This window comes from Heterocephalus glaber, unplaced genomic scaffold (genome assembly GCF_053883595.1).
Source record: "Heterocephalus glaber isolate CG9 unplaced genomic scaffold, H.glaber_assembly_v1.0 deba00000942, whole genome shotgun sequence".
Taxonomy (NCBI): domain Eukaryota; kingdom Metazoa; phylum Chordata; class Mammalia; order Rodentia; family Bathyergidae; genus Heterocephalus; species Heterocephalus glaber.
Window position 1 is genome coordinate 3,816,655 of NW_028258174.1, and position 18,496 is coordinate 3,835,150.

General features: G+C 42.3%; 1 protein-coding gene across 2 annotated transcripts in view; it reads left to right on the forward strand.

The window, feature by feature from the left end:
* The window catches only part of Ccdc162 (uncharacterized), a 213,248-nt gene that overhangs the window by 126,635 nt on the left and 68,117 nt on the right, over nucleotides 1–18,496 (forward strand). For both annotated transcript variants that reach the window (XM_087208651.1, XM_021251515.2), the window contains exons 24-29: nucleotides 2,941–3,068; nucleotides 4,119–4,230; nucleotides 5,597–5,646; nucleotides 6,067–6,243; nucleotides 15,011–15,128; nucleotides 16,498–16,654. In XM_087208651.1, the coding sequence (XP_087064777.1) occupies nucleotides 2,941–3,068; nucleotides 4,119–4,230; nucleotides 5,597–5,646; nucleotides 6,067–6,243; nucleotides 15,011–15,128; nucleotides 16,498–16,654 (742 nt within the window). The remainder of the gene's footprint in view (nucleotides 1–2,940; nucleotides 3,069–4,118; nucleotides 4,231–5,596; nucleotides 5,647–6,066; nucleotides 6,244–15,010; nucleotides 15,129–16,497; nucleotides 16,655–18,496) is intronic.

Below are 18,496 nucleotides of genomic sequence, written 5' to 3' on the forward strand. Positions count from 1 at the left end.
TGTGCTGCCACCAAAGCCAGAAAAAGGCAGTTTCCAGAAGGAATGAGTCACCAAAGATGTAGAGATGACAAATGTGTGAAAAGGTATTCCACGTCTTTCTCACTAGAGAGATGCAATTTAAAACTCTACTGAAAATCCACTTCACACCCATTAAAATGGTTAAAATGTAAAAGACTGACCATTCCAGGTGTTGGTAAGGACAAGGGGGAGCTGGAACTCTCATGTACCACTGATGGGAATGGCACAACCTGCCTCTTCCCTTCACATCTGTACAAATGGTACAGCACCCTCTGGAAAATGGTTTGGCAATTTCTTAAAAAGTTAAACATATACTTACTATATGATGTAGTCATTCCCCTCCTAGGTATTTAACCAAGAGAAATGAGAGCATGTGTCCATAAAAAACTTTGTACACAGATATTCATAGCAACTGTGTTCATAGTAGCCAAGAACTGGAATGAACCCAAATGGCCATCAACAGATGAATGGATAAACAAATTGTGGTATGTCCATACAATGGAATACCTACTACTCAGCAATACAAAGAAATAAGCTACTGATAACCATCATGTGGCTGAAGCCAAACAAAAAAGAGTAACTTATCTAATTGTACCTTGTAAAGTGATGTTTACTAAAGGTCAATTATTCCTAATCAAACTATTATTTTTAAAAGAATAAGAAAGAATTTGATCAATTTGAATGCACAGGAAAAATCAGATGGGTGGGCATTAAAAATGGGGCCATTTAACATTCACAAAAGTTCACTGTGGACTCTGAGGGCAGTTCTACTGCCTGGGTCAGGGTGAAAGCCAGAGTGCCAGCCGTAAGAAGCAAGAGGCTAATACAAATATAGAAAGAGTGTGCATTTGTTTCTTTTGCATTCATCTTTTAAGGTTGTCAGTGGCTTAGACTATAGAAATTTATCTTCTCACAGTTCTACGGTCTAGAATTCTGAGATGAAGGTGCCAACATTTCTGGTTTCTGGTAAGGATTCCCCTCCTGGCATGAAGGGGGTGGCCTTCTGCTGTGTCCTCACATTAAGGAGTGAAGGGGGTGAGGAGAAACAAGTGAGGGAGAGCTCTGATGCCTCTTCCTCTTCTTACATGGGCACCACCCCTATCGAGTTAGGGCCTCCCTTACAACTTCATTTAACAGCTGTCCCCTCTCAAGCCCTCATCTCCAAACACCATCACATTGAGTGTTAAAACTTCAACGTAGGAGCTTTTGGAGGGACACAATCATTCAGTCAAAAGAAGTTTGATCAGAGTTGAGGAAAAAACTTGAGAGAGTAAGATGATTAAGGAATTAAAAGAGACGTGGACCCATTTGTATGAAGGCACTGGAAATAAAGAGGAAGCAACTGAGGATAGAAATGAAAGCTGAGCATGGTCAAAAGGGAGAGGGTAGGTGAGGAAGTCAGGGAGTCAATGTTTTCATTCAGCAGCCTTGACGCTCCAGGCTGCAGGGCGCTAAGTGATAGAAATACATGTGGGATGGGCTGAGCGAGGGCACCTCTTCTTGCTCTAAGTCAGGAGTCTCAAGTGACATTTTTTTCAATTAAGGGGAAAACCCCATTTCCAACCTTGACATGCTCCAGAGCCCCTCTCGTGTCCTGTGCTGCTGCTAAGGACAATACAATGGCTTACTCTGCTGTTCAAGAGCTATTTTTATGTAATTAATGTATGCTTTCTTGTTTATAAATGCCTAATTTTAAAAAGGAAAAGAAAAAAAGAAATGCATGTGAGATCCTCTCCTGATCCCATGAAATGGGTTTTGCTCTGGTAAGGAAATGGGTTCTGAAGTGTAGGAAAGAGATGAGATCACCAGCTGAGTGTCACCATCAGGATTGTGCAAACCATGTGTTTTCCTTCTCTCATCCCACTCAAAGCCTCACAAGGCCTCCCTAGTCTGTCTCTCTCTCTCTCTCTCTCTCTCTCTCTCTCTCTCTCTCTCTCTTTTCTTTCTTTCTTTTTTTTTTTTGGTGGTACCTGGGATCGAACACAGTACCTTGCACTTGCGAGGCAGGCATGGTGCGACTGAGCTAAATCCCCAGCCTGCCTCCCTAGTCTCTTGAACTGGTGTTTATTCCTATTTCCAGCAGACTGGGATACCCAGAGGGTCTTTGGAAAAAATAAATTTGAGAACTTCAGATTTTTTTTTTTTTTTTGGTACCAGGGATCAAACTCGGGTCCTTGCACTTGCACAGCAGGTGGCGAAACCACTTAGCTAAATCCCCAGCCCAACTTAAAATTTTTTTACCTATGATTTTTTTCCCCTTACTCTCCTTATGTCTCCTTTAGTAATTCTGATATGGATAACTCCTTGTTTCTTTTATTGAGGAAGAATGGCCTTGGTTCTGAAAACCTGACCTTTTTCTTTTAGTTAGCAGTTTAGAAAAATTTATATTTTCTATATTTCTATATATTTTTAGACTTCCAGTCATTATGCCCTGCACCTCCATAACAAATGGAGTTGGAATATTGGAAAATACTGATTCTCTTTTTTTATTCCTCCACTTATCTTTCCCTCTCTCTCACCTCTCCCTCCTTCTCCTTTGCTCCCTCAGTCCCTCTTTCATCAGTATAATGTGCATGGCAGCATACAGCCCACCTCTTTCTGTTTAGGTGCTTGTAGGTATGAAATCCATCAGTAGTATTTCTTAAGAGGCCACTCCATACAGACTGTTCCAACCAACCACTTTGTACCATGAAGAATTTTTCCCAGAGCACTTTAGACACCATATTGTGTTCTGGAAATAGTTCTACTTAGTGCCTCACCCCTTTGTTGTGCAAAGTAGTAGCTGTCTTCCTTTCCTCCCTTCCCTCCTCCCCTTCCATACTTGTGGTTGGGATTCATTGTGGTTGTGAGATATTTTACAGCCAGCACTACAGGACTTACACAGCCAACAGATTTAATTCACTTTAGTTTAAAATGTTTCAGGAAATAAGTTCAAATCTGAGAAATCATTGTAGAATGAGTCCAGCCAGAAGAAGTTCCAGAACTGGGAAAGGAATAGGCATCCCAGATACCCTTGCTCATTCTTCAGAAAGACTTCAAACTACCAAAAGGTACTGTATTCAGTGGGAGGATTGTTTAAAAACAACAAAAATGGCCTCTTTTAAGTGAGTGATATAGTGCTACGGAATTGGAGGAGCCTAAACTCTCAGAGTTACTAGTAGGTGTTTCATTTGTGTGTGTTTTATTTTTTAGGACCATACATGGAGACCTTGTTTGAACACTGAGAAGGCTCAGCTTCTTCCAGTATACTGTACTCCAGTCTGTGAAGGAGAATCAACCTTTCCTAATTTCAGCCCCTTCTCTCCTCTCTTTTTTCTCTCCTCTTTCCTTCCCTCCTTCTTTCTCTGCATATTTTTCACACCATTCTTCATAAGTCAGAATAGTTACAAGCCATTCCATATTTTCTGTATCTATGTTAAATTAAGAAACACGGAACTATTACTATTCTAAGAAAGATTTTGCCACTGTTTATAATAATAGGATGATGAGCTATAAGAGAAGCATGGTCTGCATAGAGATATGTCTGTACGTCAGGAATTCCCTGTTATGCCTTGATCTTTTTTTCACTATGACAGAGATATTTATTTTGTAACCCTTATGATTTACTCTCAGTATTTTATTTGGTATACCAAGGATACTCTAATTTAATTCTAGAAAATGTAGAATGAAAAATAATAACAGACAAAGTTACTCTTCTATTCAGGATGCCATTAATCTGACACATGGCCAGAGTCCAAGTGCCCTCAGTCCACATTACCAGTGTGTGGAGGGAAGATTTCAGGTCAGTGTGGATAGGTGATGGGCTCCTTGGGAGGCCACTTCAGTACATGTACCCTATGGTCAAGGCCAGGAGGGCACACTGGGCCAAGCCAGGCTATGACATTTGGGACTAAGGAACAATAGCCGATGCATGCCTTAGGGATCGTAGGATCTATAAGGGGCATGGAAGCACATCAGCATCCCAGGTGAATAATCAGAAACACTTGAAGCAAGTGAGAACCAGGAAGACAAAAGCAGCTGACTACTGTTACATGAGCTGTTCTTGTGTTACATGTCCACTCACCCCCGCCCTGGGCTCAGTGTCTCTCTTTACTTGTCAGGACTCCAGAAGCTTTTGTGTCTATTCAACTGGAAAAGGTGGGGCTGCGAGACATGATGCTAAACAGCTTCCTCCTCCAGAAACAGACCATGGGTGACAGAATGAAAAACGCTGTAAGTGTGTAGGGAGAAGAGCTCCCTAAAGCTCTGATCTCTTTTGTATTTATACAAATAAAAATCCTGAACTTGGAATCTGTTGCTTTTAACCTATTGGGTAAACCTGTTGAAAGTAAATTCTGAAGAACTGAAAAGGAAAGCACAATAAGAAAGAGAACCAATTCGAGACAGTTACAGTTAGGATTTTAAAAATGCATGTTTTCGAAAGGCCGTAGTTGGTTTTGGCACTGTCTAATGGGTCTAGTTTCAGCACCTCTCCTGGAACATTTCTCTACTCCTAAGCCATCCATAGGGGTTCATAGCACAGGCTCTGGCCATCTGGTCACCTGTTATCTTGGTTTTTCAGGAACCATTGACATGTTTCTGTTTAAAAATCCTTAAATTAGCCTAATCAGTTGAAAATACTATAAAATTCAAGCTTTTCACCAGTTAAACTCATTGCTTAATTGTGTGGACATCAGTTCATTATTCATCAGTTTTTTCATGAGGAAATTATCGTGCTAAAGCATAGTTATCTGGGAGAAAAAATGATAACATTTATAATCTCTAGACTTACTCCCTACATGTGACTGGAAAGAAAGGACTTTGCCAGTTCTGCAAATGGGATATGATGGAGGCTAGAACTTCTAATTACTGATGAGCAATGTCAGAGGCAAAGGGCCCCTTCTAATGAGCAATTCTGAAAAAAAAATTGACCAAGTGGAAAATACAACATTTCATTAACTATCCTTCAGAATTATCCAACACTTTCCAGATCAGAAAGAGTTCAGGCAATATAATGATCAGTTTCATCAGGGCCTGGAATTTTAGACTACTTGCAAATTAGAAAGTTAATCTGTTACTGTTCCATGGCTGCTGGAAGAAGACCCAAAACTCCTAAGTCAGAGACGAAGAACTTTATTATTCATAGCAGAGCAAGCAACATGAGCTTCATGTTTCTGTCAGTTCCCTCTGCCTAAGTCTCATAGGGACAGCATGAAGGAGCTTACATGTGTCCAGTGGGTTTGTGTAACATTTGAAAAACACTGAGCTATGAGGAGCCCACCTCTTTGATAGCAAGCCTGCTCTTTTTCCTAAGGGAGGTATCACCTCACCCCTCAAGATTGCTCTCTGCAAACACAACCCTGGAAAACAGCCCAAGTAAAGATTGGTCAAGGCCTTGCATGCTTCACATGCTCAACAAGATAGGTAGAAACACAAGAGAACCATAGAAGACTATCTCCCAAGAAGTTTACCTCCAGAAAGAATATCTCACCTGGGTGGTCTTTTCCTGCTTAAAGTTGGCTATACATTTGTGCATTAGGATAGGTGGTCCTCACATTCAACTGTCTAATGGGAGAACCATCATTCTCTTTTATCACAGGATACAATTGGAAAGGTCAAGAGGGATGTTATAATTGAATATTGTCAAAAGTAAGTATAGTGTACTTGAATAACATAAGCCGACTTCTCTAACATATTATGTAAGCATATTAATATATTATGTAAGCATATCTCTAGCATCTTATGTAAAATCCAGACAATGAGTCAAGTGGTTTGCATTTTAATAAACCACAAGCATATTGCATAGAATCAAGCTGCACTGTCCTCTCACATGAGAAGAGGCTTAGAAGTAAAGGAGAAGCAGGGAGAGGTTCATGCCTCTGCTTTCAGGCAATACCAACCTGACTCAGATGGAAATTTCTATTTGTCAAAGATGTTTCATTCTCTTTTAAATGTCCTGCAGGGAAGTGTATCCTGGAACTTCTGTGAGAGGTGGAACAACTTGGATTCTTTTTTTCTTTTTTAACTTGGATTCTTTTTTGGGACATCATCTCTTCTTTTCACTTTCAGATTTAACCACCACATGTCTCATTATGCTCTTCGGGGTCAGATCATGGCATACTGCAATAGCCTGAGAGCTCTGCTAGAAGACTTCCCTATTATCAGGGATACCTTCTTCATGGTGGGACAACCACAAGGAAAGAAGGGGTCCAGGGATCCCAAAGAGGACCTGAAGGCTGACCCCAGGTGTGTAAGATCTTTTAGAGTATATTGCTATGCCCTACCTCTCCACAGGAAGAGTTGTGTTAAGTTTAGTATAAAAACCTTTCCTGCCACAGTTTGAACCTTAAGTATTCCCAAAGGTCTATGTGATAAAATCCTGCTCCTCAGAATTGCACTATTGAGAGGTGGTATAGCATTTAAGAGGTGAAAGGTGTTTAGGCCATTGAGGTTGTGTCCTTGAAAAGGACTGTGGGGTCTTGATCTCTTCCTCTTCCTCTCTTTCACTTCCTGTCCATGAGGTGGGTGGTACTGCTCCAGCAGATACTCCCACCATTATGCACTGCCTCACCCAATGCAACTAGGTCAACTGATCATGGACTGAAACCTCTAAAACTGTGAGCCAAAATAAACCCTTTTTATTTATAATTGGTTAGATATTTATAGTAACAGAAATCTGACCAACATGCTTTGCTCCCTGTACTGTTCTTAACCTTGATCTTCTGGTCTAGAAAGGCAAAAGGAAAAGTAAACACTCCAAGAATAAGAGCGTCTTTGTATTTGAATCTAGAATGAGGGCCAGGGATTTAGCTCAGTGGTTCTGCTGCCTGCCTCGCAAGCTCAAGGTCCTGAGTTTGATCCCTAGTACCAAAAAAAAAAAAAAAAAAAAGAATCTAGAATGAGTTCTTTGTTTATAGGCTGTTTGTTTTTTTCAATTGATGCAGTTTTCTTTTCCCTGGGGGACCTCAAAGATTTTCATCAGTCACAACCTTTTATATAAACTGGCTTCTAAAATAAATAAGCTTGATTTTGAGCTATCCAAGCTTCAAATATTCTATTCAGTGGGGTAGAAGAAATACCAAGGAGAAAAAAAAAACCCAAAAAACAAAAACAGTGATAAACCAGTGCCTTGAAAAAAGCAGTGTCCTATTTTTCTCTGATTAGATATAGATATAGATGTAGATGTAGACATAGATACAGTGATAAGAGAAGAACTGCCTCTTTACTTCCTTAGCATGGTTTATCTAGTTTCCCAAATGTTCTTATTTCATTCTACCTAGAGTTCACCCATCTGGCTGGAGGAGTTAGCACACCTGGGTGGTCATAACCACATTTCCTTTTTTAAAGGGGGGATGTATGTGGTATATAGCTGTGCAGTATCTGGGGAGAGGAGCAAAAACACCCTGTAGGGTGAGCTTGCCTCCCCTCTTACTCTTTCCCTTATAGGAATTTCAGTAACAGTGATACTTTAAAAAAATACATGATCATAGACTGGAAAAATGGAAGAGAATTGAAATATCATTTGTACCATATCGCCCTTTCACTCATTCATTCATTCATGCATGCATGCACTATATAACCATCACTTATTCAGTGTTTACCAAGTACCAGGAACTTTGCTACATGTTACAGTTACAAAAGTGAGTACGTCATTGACTGGCAATAAATTCAGTCTAATGAGGAAGCTCTGCAAACAAGTCACTTCAGAGACATTAAATGTTACATGACAGAGGTGTGTGGGAAGGTCTGTAAGGGCACAAAGGAGGGAATGTTTAACTTAACCCCGGGGCCCCAGAGAGAAATTCAAAGAAGAGATGACAGGAAAGTTGGAGTTCTCTCAAGAAAATGGAATGATAAAGGCTAGAGAAGGCAAAAAGTCAAGTCCTTAAGCCCTTGACTAATTGATAACTAAACATCAACAGAGCAGCCAGTCCTACCTTGACGCTTATAAGCTGCTCAGTTTGTAGGTACCAGCGTTTTGTTTTACGAGCTCAGCCAGTGCTTTCATTTGGGTAGTCTTTGGGATTTACTTAAAGGAAGAATGCCCTTGAGAGAAGAGTGAGGCAAAGACATTGCAGTGGTTTACTTTGTTGATGGGGATGACTGGACACCTGAGGCTCAATGAGGCTAGAATGCATCATTCTCTGATACAGTATCAAGAGAATCCTCTAAGACTTCTTAACTCCATTATTTTATTACCCTCCATCCAAGTGGACTGCTTATAAACCCAATCTACATTTGGGATCAGACTTTAAAAGTTTTTTCCAGAAGTCTAACCATGAATTTAGTACATTTGTGTTTAGGATGAGCTGTATTCATGAAGTCTATTTTGTTTCTGGTCTGTTTGATTGCAGCAACCAAACAAGGAAGTCTGGATGTAGATGGGGAGAAATATCTTTCTACCTGGCAGGTCTTTACTCTTTTCCTGTAGTTTCTTACAGGTAACTGTGTTTCCTAAAGATTAAGGGAAACAGTTATTTAAGCTAGAGAGCCTGGACTCCTGAGTCATCTGGGTGGTTAATGTGTGACAAATTCAGGGTAGTGTTTTGGGCCAAGAAAATGTAAATAAAGTGCTCATTTAGAACCCAAGTCACAGAGCAGCGCAGAGGGTGAACTCTGGTTGATAAAGATTCAGTGTTTCTTCACTACATCTATCTCCTGCTTCCTAAACTCTCTAGATATTAATATGTTCCTTTTAATACATTCGTTTAGGACCGGGGATTTAGCTCAGTCGTTCCACCGCCTGCCTTCCAAGTGCAAGGTCCTGAGTTGAATCCCTGGTACCAAAAAAAGAAAAAGTGCTGTATAAGATTCTTTCTAACTCTGTAAACTCTGTGGTTCCACACAATGAATACCTATGGATAAAAACATCAGTGTGTTAGTGTTGCATTACTATAGCAAAACACCAGGAGCAAGCTAACTTTTTACATTTTAATCAAGAAATTTATTTAGCTTACACTTTTGGAGATTCACAGGCCTGGCACCAGCATCAGCTCAGCTCTGGTAGGGCCCTCTTGACTATATTGAATCACAGTGGAACTACGTATGTAAAGAAGAAATTACATTTAAAAAACCAGGACTGCAGATGGATACTGTGGTCCCACAGTCACTTCCAAGGACATACCCTCTGTTCACCTAAGCACCTCCCACAGCCTCACCTCTTAAAAGTCCTACCACCTCCCACTAGTGGCATGCTGGGGACTGAACCTCCAACACATGAACCCTTGGAAAGACAACTTAAACCAAATCCAGATCATAACTATCAGTCACAAAAAAGTGCAGCTGAGAAATTCATAACTAGGACTTTTACCCTGCTCAGTCATATGTTACCCTGAGGTTTTGGGCAAATCAAAAAACTTCAACCTCTAGGCTTCTGTCTCTTCTTTTTTTTTTTTTTTTTCTGTCTCTTCTCATGAATGCGTGAGGAAATTAAAGCAGCTCTCTGAAGTTAAACATGATTCCAAGAGATAGAACTGATAGGGGAAGATATCCCAGAAAGGGGCCACTTTGATGACTTTCTGTAAAATATTAAATGGGAAACATCCAGGCAAAGTTAACCAGAGATAAAGGGACAGAGTTGAGAAATGAGTGACATGGAGGAAAGTCCACATCTCACTTATAAAATGAGGGATGGGTTATGTTGAGAATAAGAGATAAGCTTATTTTAAATCTCAGTTCCAACAGTTTATTAGTTGCCTGCTAAGGATTCTGAGACATCTCAAGTTTGTGTGAGTGTGATAATTGATTGGCAAAATCTGCCATAGTCAAGGAAAGGGAAAGATGTAGCCTCCCACTTAAATAACTGCCACCCCCTGACCAGAAAGCCCCATAAATTCGGTAGATTTAAGATTCCAAGAAGCAGCTTAATTCTTCAGTGACTGTTATGTGCTGTGCTCAGTTTAGCAGAGTCTTCCTGTAGTCCTTCTCTATAGAAGATGAGTGTAGAAGGGGAGCTCTCTTCCCAGAAGCCCCTTGGGGCTTCCATTCCCTTCATGTTTCCAGAGGAGACTGGAGCCTGAAGATTAGGATGACATTCAACTGCAACTTGAGGAGCAGTGACATTGACTGATGAAGGAGTGAAGAAGAAGAAGAAGAAGGAGAAGGAGAAGGAGAAGAGGAGGAGGAGGAGAAGGAGGAGGAGGAAGAGGAGGAGGAGGAGGAGGAGGAGAGAGAGTGAACACTTACTCTGACAAATGGGGCCACTGTCATCCTATACAGTTATTTCATGCAAATTAAAAGGTGCCCTTTCTTCTGGGCATGTTAGCCCCACACCAGGATGCAGGGTTTGGCAAGTAAAGTACAGGCTGGATCTTGGCCACTGCTGGTTGCCTCAGGGCACAGTTTGAACAATAGTACTTGACAGTCTTAGTGCCAAGTGCTGTACAGCAATGAAATAGCCATGGTCTTTGTCCAGCAAGGGAAAATAGATAATAACAGCACACTGTGATGAAGAACAAAATAAAGGAAATGTTTAGCAAAGGCACGCACCAAGCATTGCTCAGTATTATCAGAAGGATTGAGGAAACAGGCCTGGGTTCAAGGAAGGCTTCAGGAAGAGGGAATGCTTAACCTGGGTCTTCAGTGATGAGTAGTGCTCTAGGGGCAAGAAAGGAAATTCAGTTCACACTAGAAGAGCCACAGGGGCAAAGGTACAGAAATGTGAGGATGCATGTGGACCTCTGTGGGGCTCATACTCAGGGTGTGTGAGGACAGCAATGGGAAGTGGAAGATACACAGATGGGGGAGATCCAGAAGTCTGGAGTTTGTCCATCAGAGAGAAAGAAGCACGATGATTATCAGTGACACCACTTAGAAAGTTTCTAAAATTGTGTAGACGAGAGATAATTAGGAGGTGAAATCAGCAAGGCCAGCTGCCAGAATTGATGTAGAGCTGGGGAAAAAGGAGGAATCTTGGCGGGGGGGACACCATTATTGTTTAAAGGAAGAGAATTTAAGTTTTGGAAAATTAAAAAAAGGTTCTGTAGGTGGGTGGTACTGATGATTGTGCAACAGTGTAAATGTTCCTAGTGCCATGAACTATACACTTAAAAATGGATACAGGGTAAAGCGGGGCTATCTATACTTCACCAAAATGTTCTTTAAATGGGGACATGGCAGCGCCATGAGGAAGGCAGACATGGAGGGAGATGTTAAATCCCACTCAGAAGAAGTGAATTTCTTCCCCCATTTTCTGTATATTCTGAGTGTTCTCTGCACTCTTGTTTACTTCCACCATGCCAGGTCTCTCATAGGGTGAGGTTTGCACATCTAGCTATCTCTGAGAGCCGTGACCCTCAAGGACAGAGGCTGTCTTCATTGTGTGTCTCAGCTGTGTCCCTCTGACTTGGACCCCAATTGAAAGGGGCAGGGGAGCAGAAGGAAGTGGAGGGAGCAGTGGCGTTTAATTCAATCATGCAACGGCAGACCCTGTCATCATTTTCTGGCAGGAATTGGTAAGAGGGTTAAAGAAGGCTTGGAATTATTGAACAAGGAAATGATATCTGATAAAAGGAAAGAAGAGGAATTGTCCCAGGGTGATGTCACTTAGGCTGGAAATCATTTACTTGTTGCATCAGTGTAATTAGTGATGCAGTTTCTTCCAACTGTTAAGCTAGAGGCAGAAAGCTGAACTGCTGCAGAAAGCTGAACTGCTGGAGAGATTCAGAGTTGGGCCTTGCTCGGTAGTGAGGTATGAGGACAAAGAAGCAGAACATCAAAAGTGCTAGTAATAGAGTTGTTTTTGTGCTTGACTGTGAGATCCAACCTGAGTAGGGAAGGAACTGAGGTCAGAAAGGAACTGACAAAAGGAAGGGGAAGGCAGAAGGCTGGGTGAGTTAGTCAGTTTTCCATATCTGTGACAAAATACCTGAGAAAATCAACATAAAGGAGGGAAATTTTACTTTGGCTCACAGTTTCAAAGGTTTCACTCCATGGTCTATTGGTTTCATTGTTTCAGGACCTATGTAAGGCAGAATATCACGAGAAGAAGGCTGCTCACTTTATGGCAGCCAGGAAACAGAGAGACAGCCAGAGGAGAAAAGGGTGTGGGACCAGATATAGTCCCTAAGGTCACACCCCCAGACTCGCACTTCAATTAGGCCCCACCTGCTAAGTTTCCATAATGCCATCAAATTATGAATCCATCAATGGAGTAATCCACTGATACAATTAGAGTCCCATGATCCAATCACCTTACAAAATCCCCACCTCTGAACACATGAGCCTTTTGGGGAATATTTTAGCTCTAAACCATAATACTGGGCAATGTCAAGGACCTTATCTTGTGATGATAAAGGAGATTTAGTGGGAACCAATGAGAAAACCGGAAGAATATGAGCTTGGACTGGGAAAGTTAGGACTTTGGAGGTGATGGGGTTCCAGGAGATGAAAGGTCTGAGGTATGTCCCAGAAGTGGGTGGCCAAAAGGAATAATGACAAAGGGAGACAGTACTAACCTGGCCAGGCAATGTCAGCCCAGGTAATTGATAGGCCATCCACAAGGGGGAGGGACAAGTCTCTGGAGCTGAGAACCTGGCTGCACTCCCTGCACAAAACACCGAGAGCACTCTGCCTGTATCGGATCTTCATAGGCGGGAGTAGAAATGGCAGAAAGTAAGAGATGAGCACTTGGCAGATGGCCCTGAAGTTCCAAGGACACATGTACTTATCAGTGACCAAGGCCTGTGGCTGGCAGGTGCATGAGCTCAGACTCAGACCTTTAGACTTTTTATTTTCAATATTCAGTGTTTCTTTTGTGCAACATCAAATACTATGAACTGAAAAATAAAGATAAGACTGCATTAAGCTGACTTTGATCTGCTCCAGGACAGAAACAGCCTGAGTGTCATTGCTAAGAAAGGAAATCTTCCAAATTAAGGCTTTATGCTTGAGCTGAGAAGTAACAGATTAAAACACTGAGACTTGAAAGGTAGACTTAAGACTTACCTTCACTTCAAGTTTTTAATCATTTAAAAACTCATATTCAGAACATTTAAAACTGAAATGAGTTACATTTTTCTTCAGTAAATGAGAAGAGATATGTAAATATCTCCAAGAGACCCAGAAATAATTTTATTCCTCATAGGTAATCATCATGACAGTAAAAAAATTACCCCTGTGCTGTCCAAAATGTACCTTAGAAGGCGAGGTTGTCCCATTGAGAGTCCTGGCTATGGACAGTGGGAATGGGAATGAAAACTGGCACAAACATGGGAGAGGTTTAAGTACCAAATCAGTGGGGCCTGAGGAATAAGAAGAAAGGAAAATCTGCAGATGACGCCTGACTTCTGGCTTTGGGGACTGGGGCGCAGGCGGGGGTTGTGTGTCCTTTGATACAGTAGACCCAGGATCCAGGCAGCAGGGGGGAGGGGCTCAATTCTTGCCTTTTTTCATGGAGCTGGTCTGAGGCACTGTTGGCCAAGATGAAGTGAGTTGGAGCTCTAGAGCCGGGAGGAGCAGGCCCTGACCATGTAGGCTCAGGAGTCACCAGCAGATGGATGACAGTTGCATCCAGAAGAGTGAACATGATTCCCTGGGCTGGGGCAAGAGTGGGAGGAGCAAAGGGCTGACCCCAGTGCCCTGAGCAGAAGACAGGGCAGGGGCAAGGGCTCCACACCCACGAAGCCGCCTTCTGCTGTTTATCTCTCTGTGAGGCCAGCCTGTTCCAGCAAAACCAAAGACAGGCCTGAGGTGGTGCTGGTCTCTGGTTTCCCACATAACCGTCAGTCCTAGGGTATCCTCAAAGCGCATTCAGGTCCCCAGTTCTTAACAAATTACTCTGAGGGTTCCACGTGCACACCTCAGCTCCTCTCCACCTTTAGCCACTCTGCTGCTGCAGATACCAGACATCCACACCTTACATAATACCAGACTTTGTAGACCACCACATATTTTTCATATGCACTTTTTTTTTTTTTTGGTACCGGGGATCGAACTCGGGTCTTTGTTCTTGCGGGGCAGGTGGCAGAACCACTGAGCTAAACCCCTGGTCCTTCATACACATTTTTAAAAAATTATTTCTCGGGCCGGGGATTTAGCTCACACCAGAGGAACACATTAATTAGACTCGATGACATTGGGTCCTTCAGGTGGGATTATAGTGGGCTGCCTCGCTCCTTGGATGATATAGAAATCAGATCAGAATGCTGCCTCCCCCCAGGGCTTCCACTGGAATGAAAGTCAAAAGCAGGCAAAACCTAACAAAATATCTCTTACAGATGTGTCTGTTTGTGGTAAAACCACAAAGAAATGCAAGGCATTGATCAATGTAAAATTCAAGGTTGTTGATCTGGGGGCCCCAGGGAGGTGCACACCAGGCTTTAAAGGTGCTGGTGACTTTCTGTTTCCCAGGCCAATTACCTGGCTTTGTGAGAATCCTTACACCAGACATATATGGATGGCACTGCTGCCCAAGAGATGACAAGGTATTTGGGGGAGGAGAGGCCAGAGGCTGAGGAACTTGGCAAGAAACATAGTGGGAGGGAAGGAAAATAAAACCAGTGTCTAGAGCCTGTTTTCTACAGCCAGACAGATGTGCATTTAAATCCTAAATTCAGGCCTCAGGAGTTCGGTAGGCAGGATCTAACCTCTCAAGGCCTCAATTTCCTCAGCTGTGATGCAGGAATAAAAATAGATCCATCCTAAGGTTGTTAGAAGCATTAAGTGACATAAAATATGTAACACCTAGGATGGTGCCAGCTACCTAATTCCTGCCCTTCTTTTCCTTTCTTAACCACACCTTCCCCTTCCTCCATACCCATGCCTTCCTCCCACACAGCTCAGACTAAAATCAGCCCAGTTGCTCTCTTTCCCATTGAGTTGTTTATAAATAACTCTGGGCACCTGGGAGAAGAGCTGGGAAAAGGAAGGTTATTGCCCTTGAGCTTGGACATGGATGGGGCCTGTGGTGCCAAGCCTGTGTGGCTTGTGGCCAGGGTCTAAATAGTTTATGTTCAGGATGCCTCTGGTTTGAAGGGAAACGCTGTTCCACTGGTCCTTTCTTCTAATGCTGCAGGAGTTTTCAGCCCCGACCTCACAGTTTGCTGTCAGATGATGGACAAATCTTCCTCAATTTGTGGTTCATCCCCCATCCTTCTGAAGTGCTGCTTATGTTCAAAACTCTTCCAGAAAAGGTTTGTATTTTTTTGTATGCCAGAATGAAAACTACCTGTCTCAGCTGGGCGTGGTGCCACACACCTATGATCCCAGGACTCAGGAGGCTGAGGCAGGAGGATTGCCATGAGTTCAAGGCCAGCCTGCACTACAAAGCAAGACCCTGTCTCAAAAAAACAAAACAACAACAACAAAAAAACACTGGCTGTTTCCTATGACTCCAGTTCAATATATCAATCTAAGAGGATGTCTTGCATATTTTTTCTTCAGAGACATCTAATAACTGAAATCTTCACAGCTTCTAATACTTTTGCCTGCTTTATTATAATTTCTCTGGGGCTTCATTATTTCATGAGTTTGGTTTTCCCCTGGTCATTAATAAATACTAATTTGGGCTTCTGACATTCTTTACTAATCTTCATTTCCCCCCAAACCCTTCAGCAAAACCCCACCCTGCTGCCCTGTAGCTGATGAGAGGTGGAGGTCACACTTGTAACACAGCTGGTTATTCGTGTTTGCGGGGTGACTCTAAGTACCTAATTTACAGATAGAGGTTAGTATTTGTAACCATAAAAAGAGACTATAGAAACACAAAACACATAAGCATATACTAAATAAATAAAAGTACAGTGTTAAAATGGTATTTGAGGAATATTCTGATTTTTCTTCCTAAGTGAAAACCTGTTTGGCAATAAATATCTGTGCTCCGCTTACAGGCATTCACTCAGGACAATGTTATCTGAATGTGGTCCCTGCTCTGGATTTGTTTGTGACCTTTGTAATTTATCAATGGCCATATTAGTGCATTTGGGTGTAGTCATGGCCACCAGTGATTTTAAACAAAGAGAAACACATTGCTTTACTCCCCACAGGAGTAAGTGCCCTTGTCCAAAAGCATATAACCCTGGGTCGTGTATAGGTTTGCTGTTTTCTTTTACAGATATTATCCTGTATACACTGTGAAAATGTTTATTTATTTAAATACCATTGATCTTCTGTGCCACAAGCTCCACCTCCATGGATTCACTTAACCCCTGATGAAAAATATTTGGGAAAAAATTATGTCTGTACTAAACATGTACAGATTTTTCCTTCCCTGTCATTATTCTCTGAACAATGCCATGGAATAACTATTTACATAGCATTTGTGTTAGGTATTATATCTAGAGATGATTTAAGCTTACACGAGGATGTGCAGACGCAGATGCTCCCCCAGTTTACGGAAAGCATCTGTGCACTGTGGTACCTGTGGGGAGCCCCAGAACTATCCCCTTAGGGAGGAGTGGAGACTGTATCCTTAAAGATACTATTCCTAATCATACTCAAATATTGTATATGCCTCTTGGAAACTTCCTGAAATGTATTTCCTTGTGTTGCTTCTACCCACAGGCAGCTTTTAGAGCCTTAAAATTAACTCTGCAGCTGATGGCTCCTCTCCATGACATCGTGGCCTACCTTTTCAGTTTCACTAAACTCAGCAACTGTCCATCATGCTTTGAGTTCCCTCTAAGTCCTAACCCTTTGAGAGGCAACTGGGAAGGCATTGGTAAGTGGGTGATTAAAATCACATTCAATATGCAGTTGAAACTCTAGGAAGCTCATAACACTTGGAAATATAGTATTTCCTCATAAATGACAGTGATTGGAGCAAAGGAAAAGTTCCTGTTTCCAAACTGCATGTTTACCTGATTGATTCCACACTCCACAAAGTGCACCAAGTCAGGGGGCCCAGGTTTGTATTTTGCCTCTGAGTTTTGGTTACCACAAGCTGAGGACTTCATACCCTGGGTCTCTATTTGTCCTCCCACAAAATGGGGCTGATAACTCCTGTGTCAGAGAGATGTCGGGCCGGGGATTTAGTTCAGTGGTTCGGATGCCTGCCTAGCAAGCGCAAGGTCTTGAGCTCGATCCCTGGTACCAATTAAAAAAGAGAGAGAGAGATGTTCTGTGAATTGAAATGTTTGCAAACATTCTAGAAGAATTTATATAGCCCCAATAAAGATTAGTTTTCGGCCCGGGATTTAGCTCAGTGGTTCCGCCGCCTGCTGCGTAAGCGCAAGGACCTGAGTTTGATCCCCGGTACCAAAAAAAAAAAAAAAGATTAGTTTTCTCTCATGCCCTTTCCTTCCTGTTCTTTTTTAACTCACCTGACAAGATCAAAGCCAAACATGAACTTAAGAAGCCTGCAAAAAGTCCTTGGTTAGCTAACGACCAGCTGATGGTCCTGTGGTCAGAATGATTGAAGCTTTAGCTGCATACGCCCACTGCTAATCAGTGAATATGAACTCATCAATGGGTTATAAAATAATCCCTTCATATCTTATAGTATTAAGACACTCTATAATAGTAGGGTTTATCAGAGAAGAAATATTGATCCTATTTTAGTAATTTGACCTCCTCCAAATTAAGTCAATTTAATCAATAAATAACAAAAGATTATAACACAGTACCTGGGGATTTTTAAGAATGAGAAGATCCTGAGAAATAAGAAATAGGCCTATTTTAACGTAGCAGTTTTAAATGTGATATAAACAGAATCTGTGTCCCTCTGGCCAATGCATTTGGGCAACATGTTTGTGGGAGACCCTGGACTTGGTGGCCAGAAAACTTGCATTGTGCTAACAGACCCAGAAGGAATCTGGAAACATTCCAGTGAGGGGGTAGAGAAGGACATGCATGGTGATCTGGGAGGAAGGTGAATGCTCATCTGAGGAGAGGCAGCATGCAAAGGGAGCAGTGTTGGTGCCACCTCAGCAGAAAGCACAGAATTGATGCAGACCGTGAATGCTCAAAAAGACTAGCCGAGGAATGCATCAACAGGTTAGAGAAGATCAAAAGCACTTTTAGATCCTTTCCTTTGACTAACACAGCAACTGTTGTCAATGAGATTTAGAAAATAAGACACTTGGGCCGGGTATTTAGCTCAGTGGTTTCGCCGCCTGCTATGCAAGCGCAAAGACCCAAGTTCGATCTCCGGTACCAAAAAAAAAGAAAAGAAAAGAAAAAAAGACACAGGGATGCTGCTGGAAGGATGTGGGGACTGAGCTTCAGAGAAGGACAGCAGAAAAGACAGATCATACAAACTACCTTCCTGCCCTTGGGATGGGGAGGCAGATATTAGTTACATGGAAACGAGACAGAAGCTGAGAACCAAATGGAGTTGCTGCATTAATCCCATGGCAGCTGGCAGCAAAGAGCACTCGGGCAGACCTTCCCCCACTTGAGAAGGAGTGGACCCGGATCAGGGAAGAAAACAGGGACAAGAGAAGGACCTGTGAGGCAGCAGGCAGTACTGCTCATGGCAAATTCACCAACATGGCACTGAGAATCAGTGGGAGATGAAGCCCGAGTGCTGGGGACCTAGAATCCAGGATGAAGGATGCTGTTT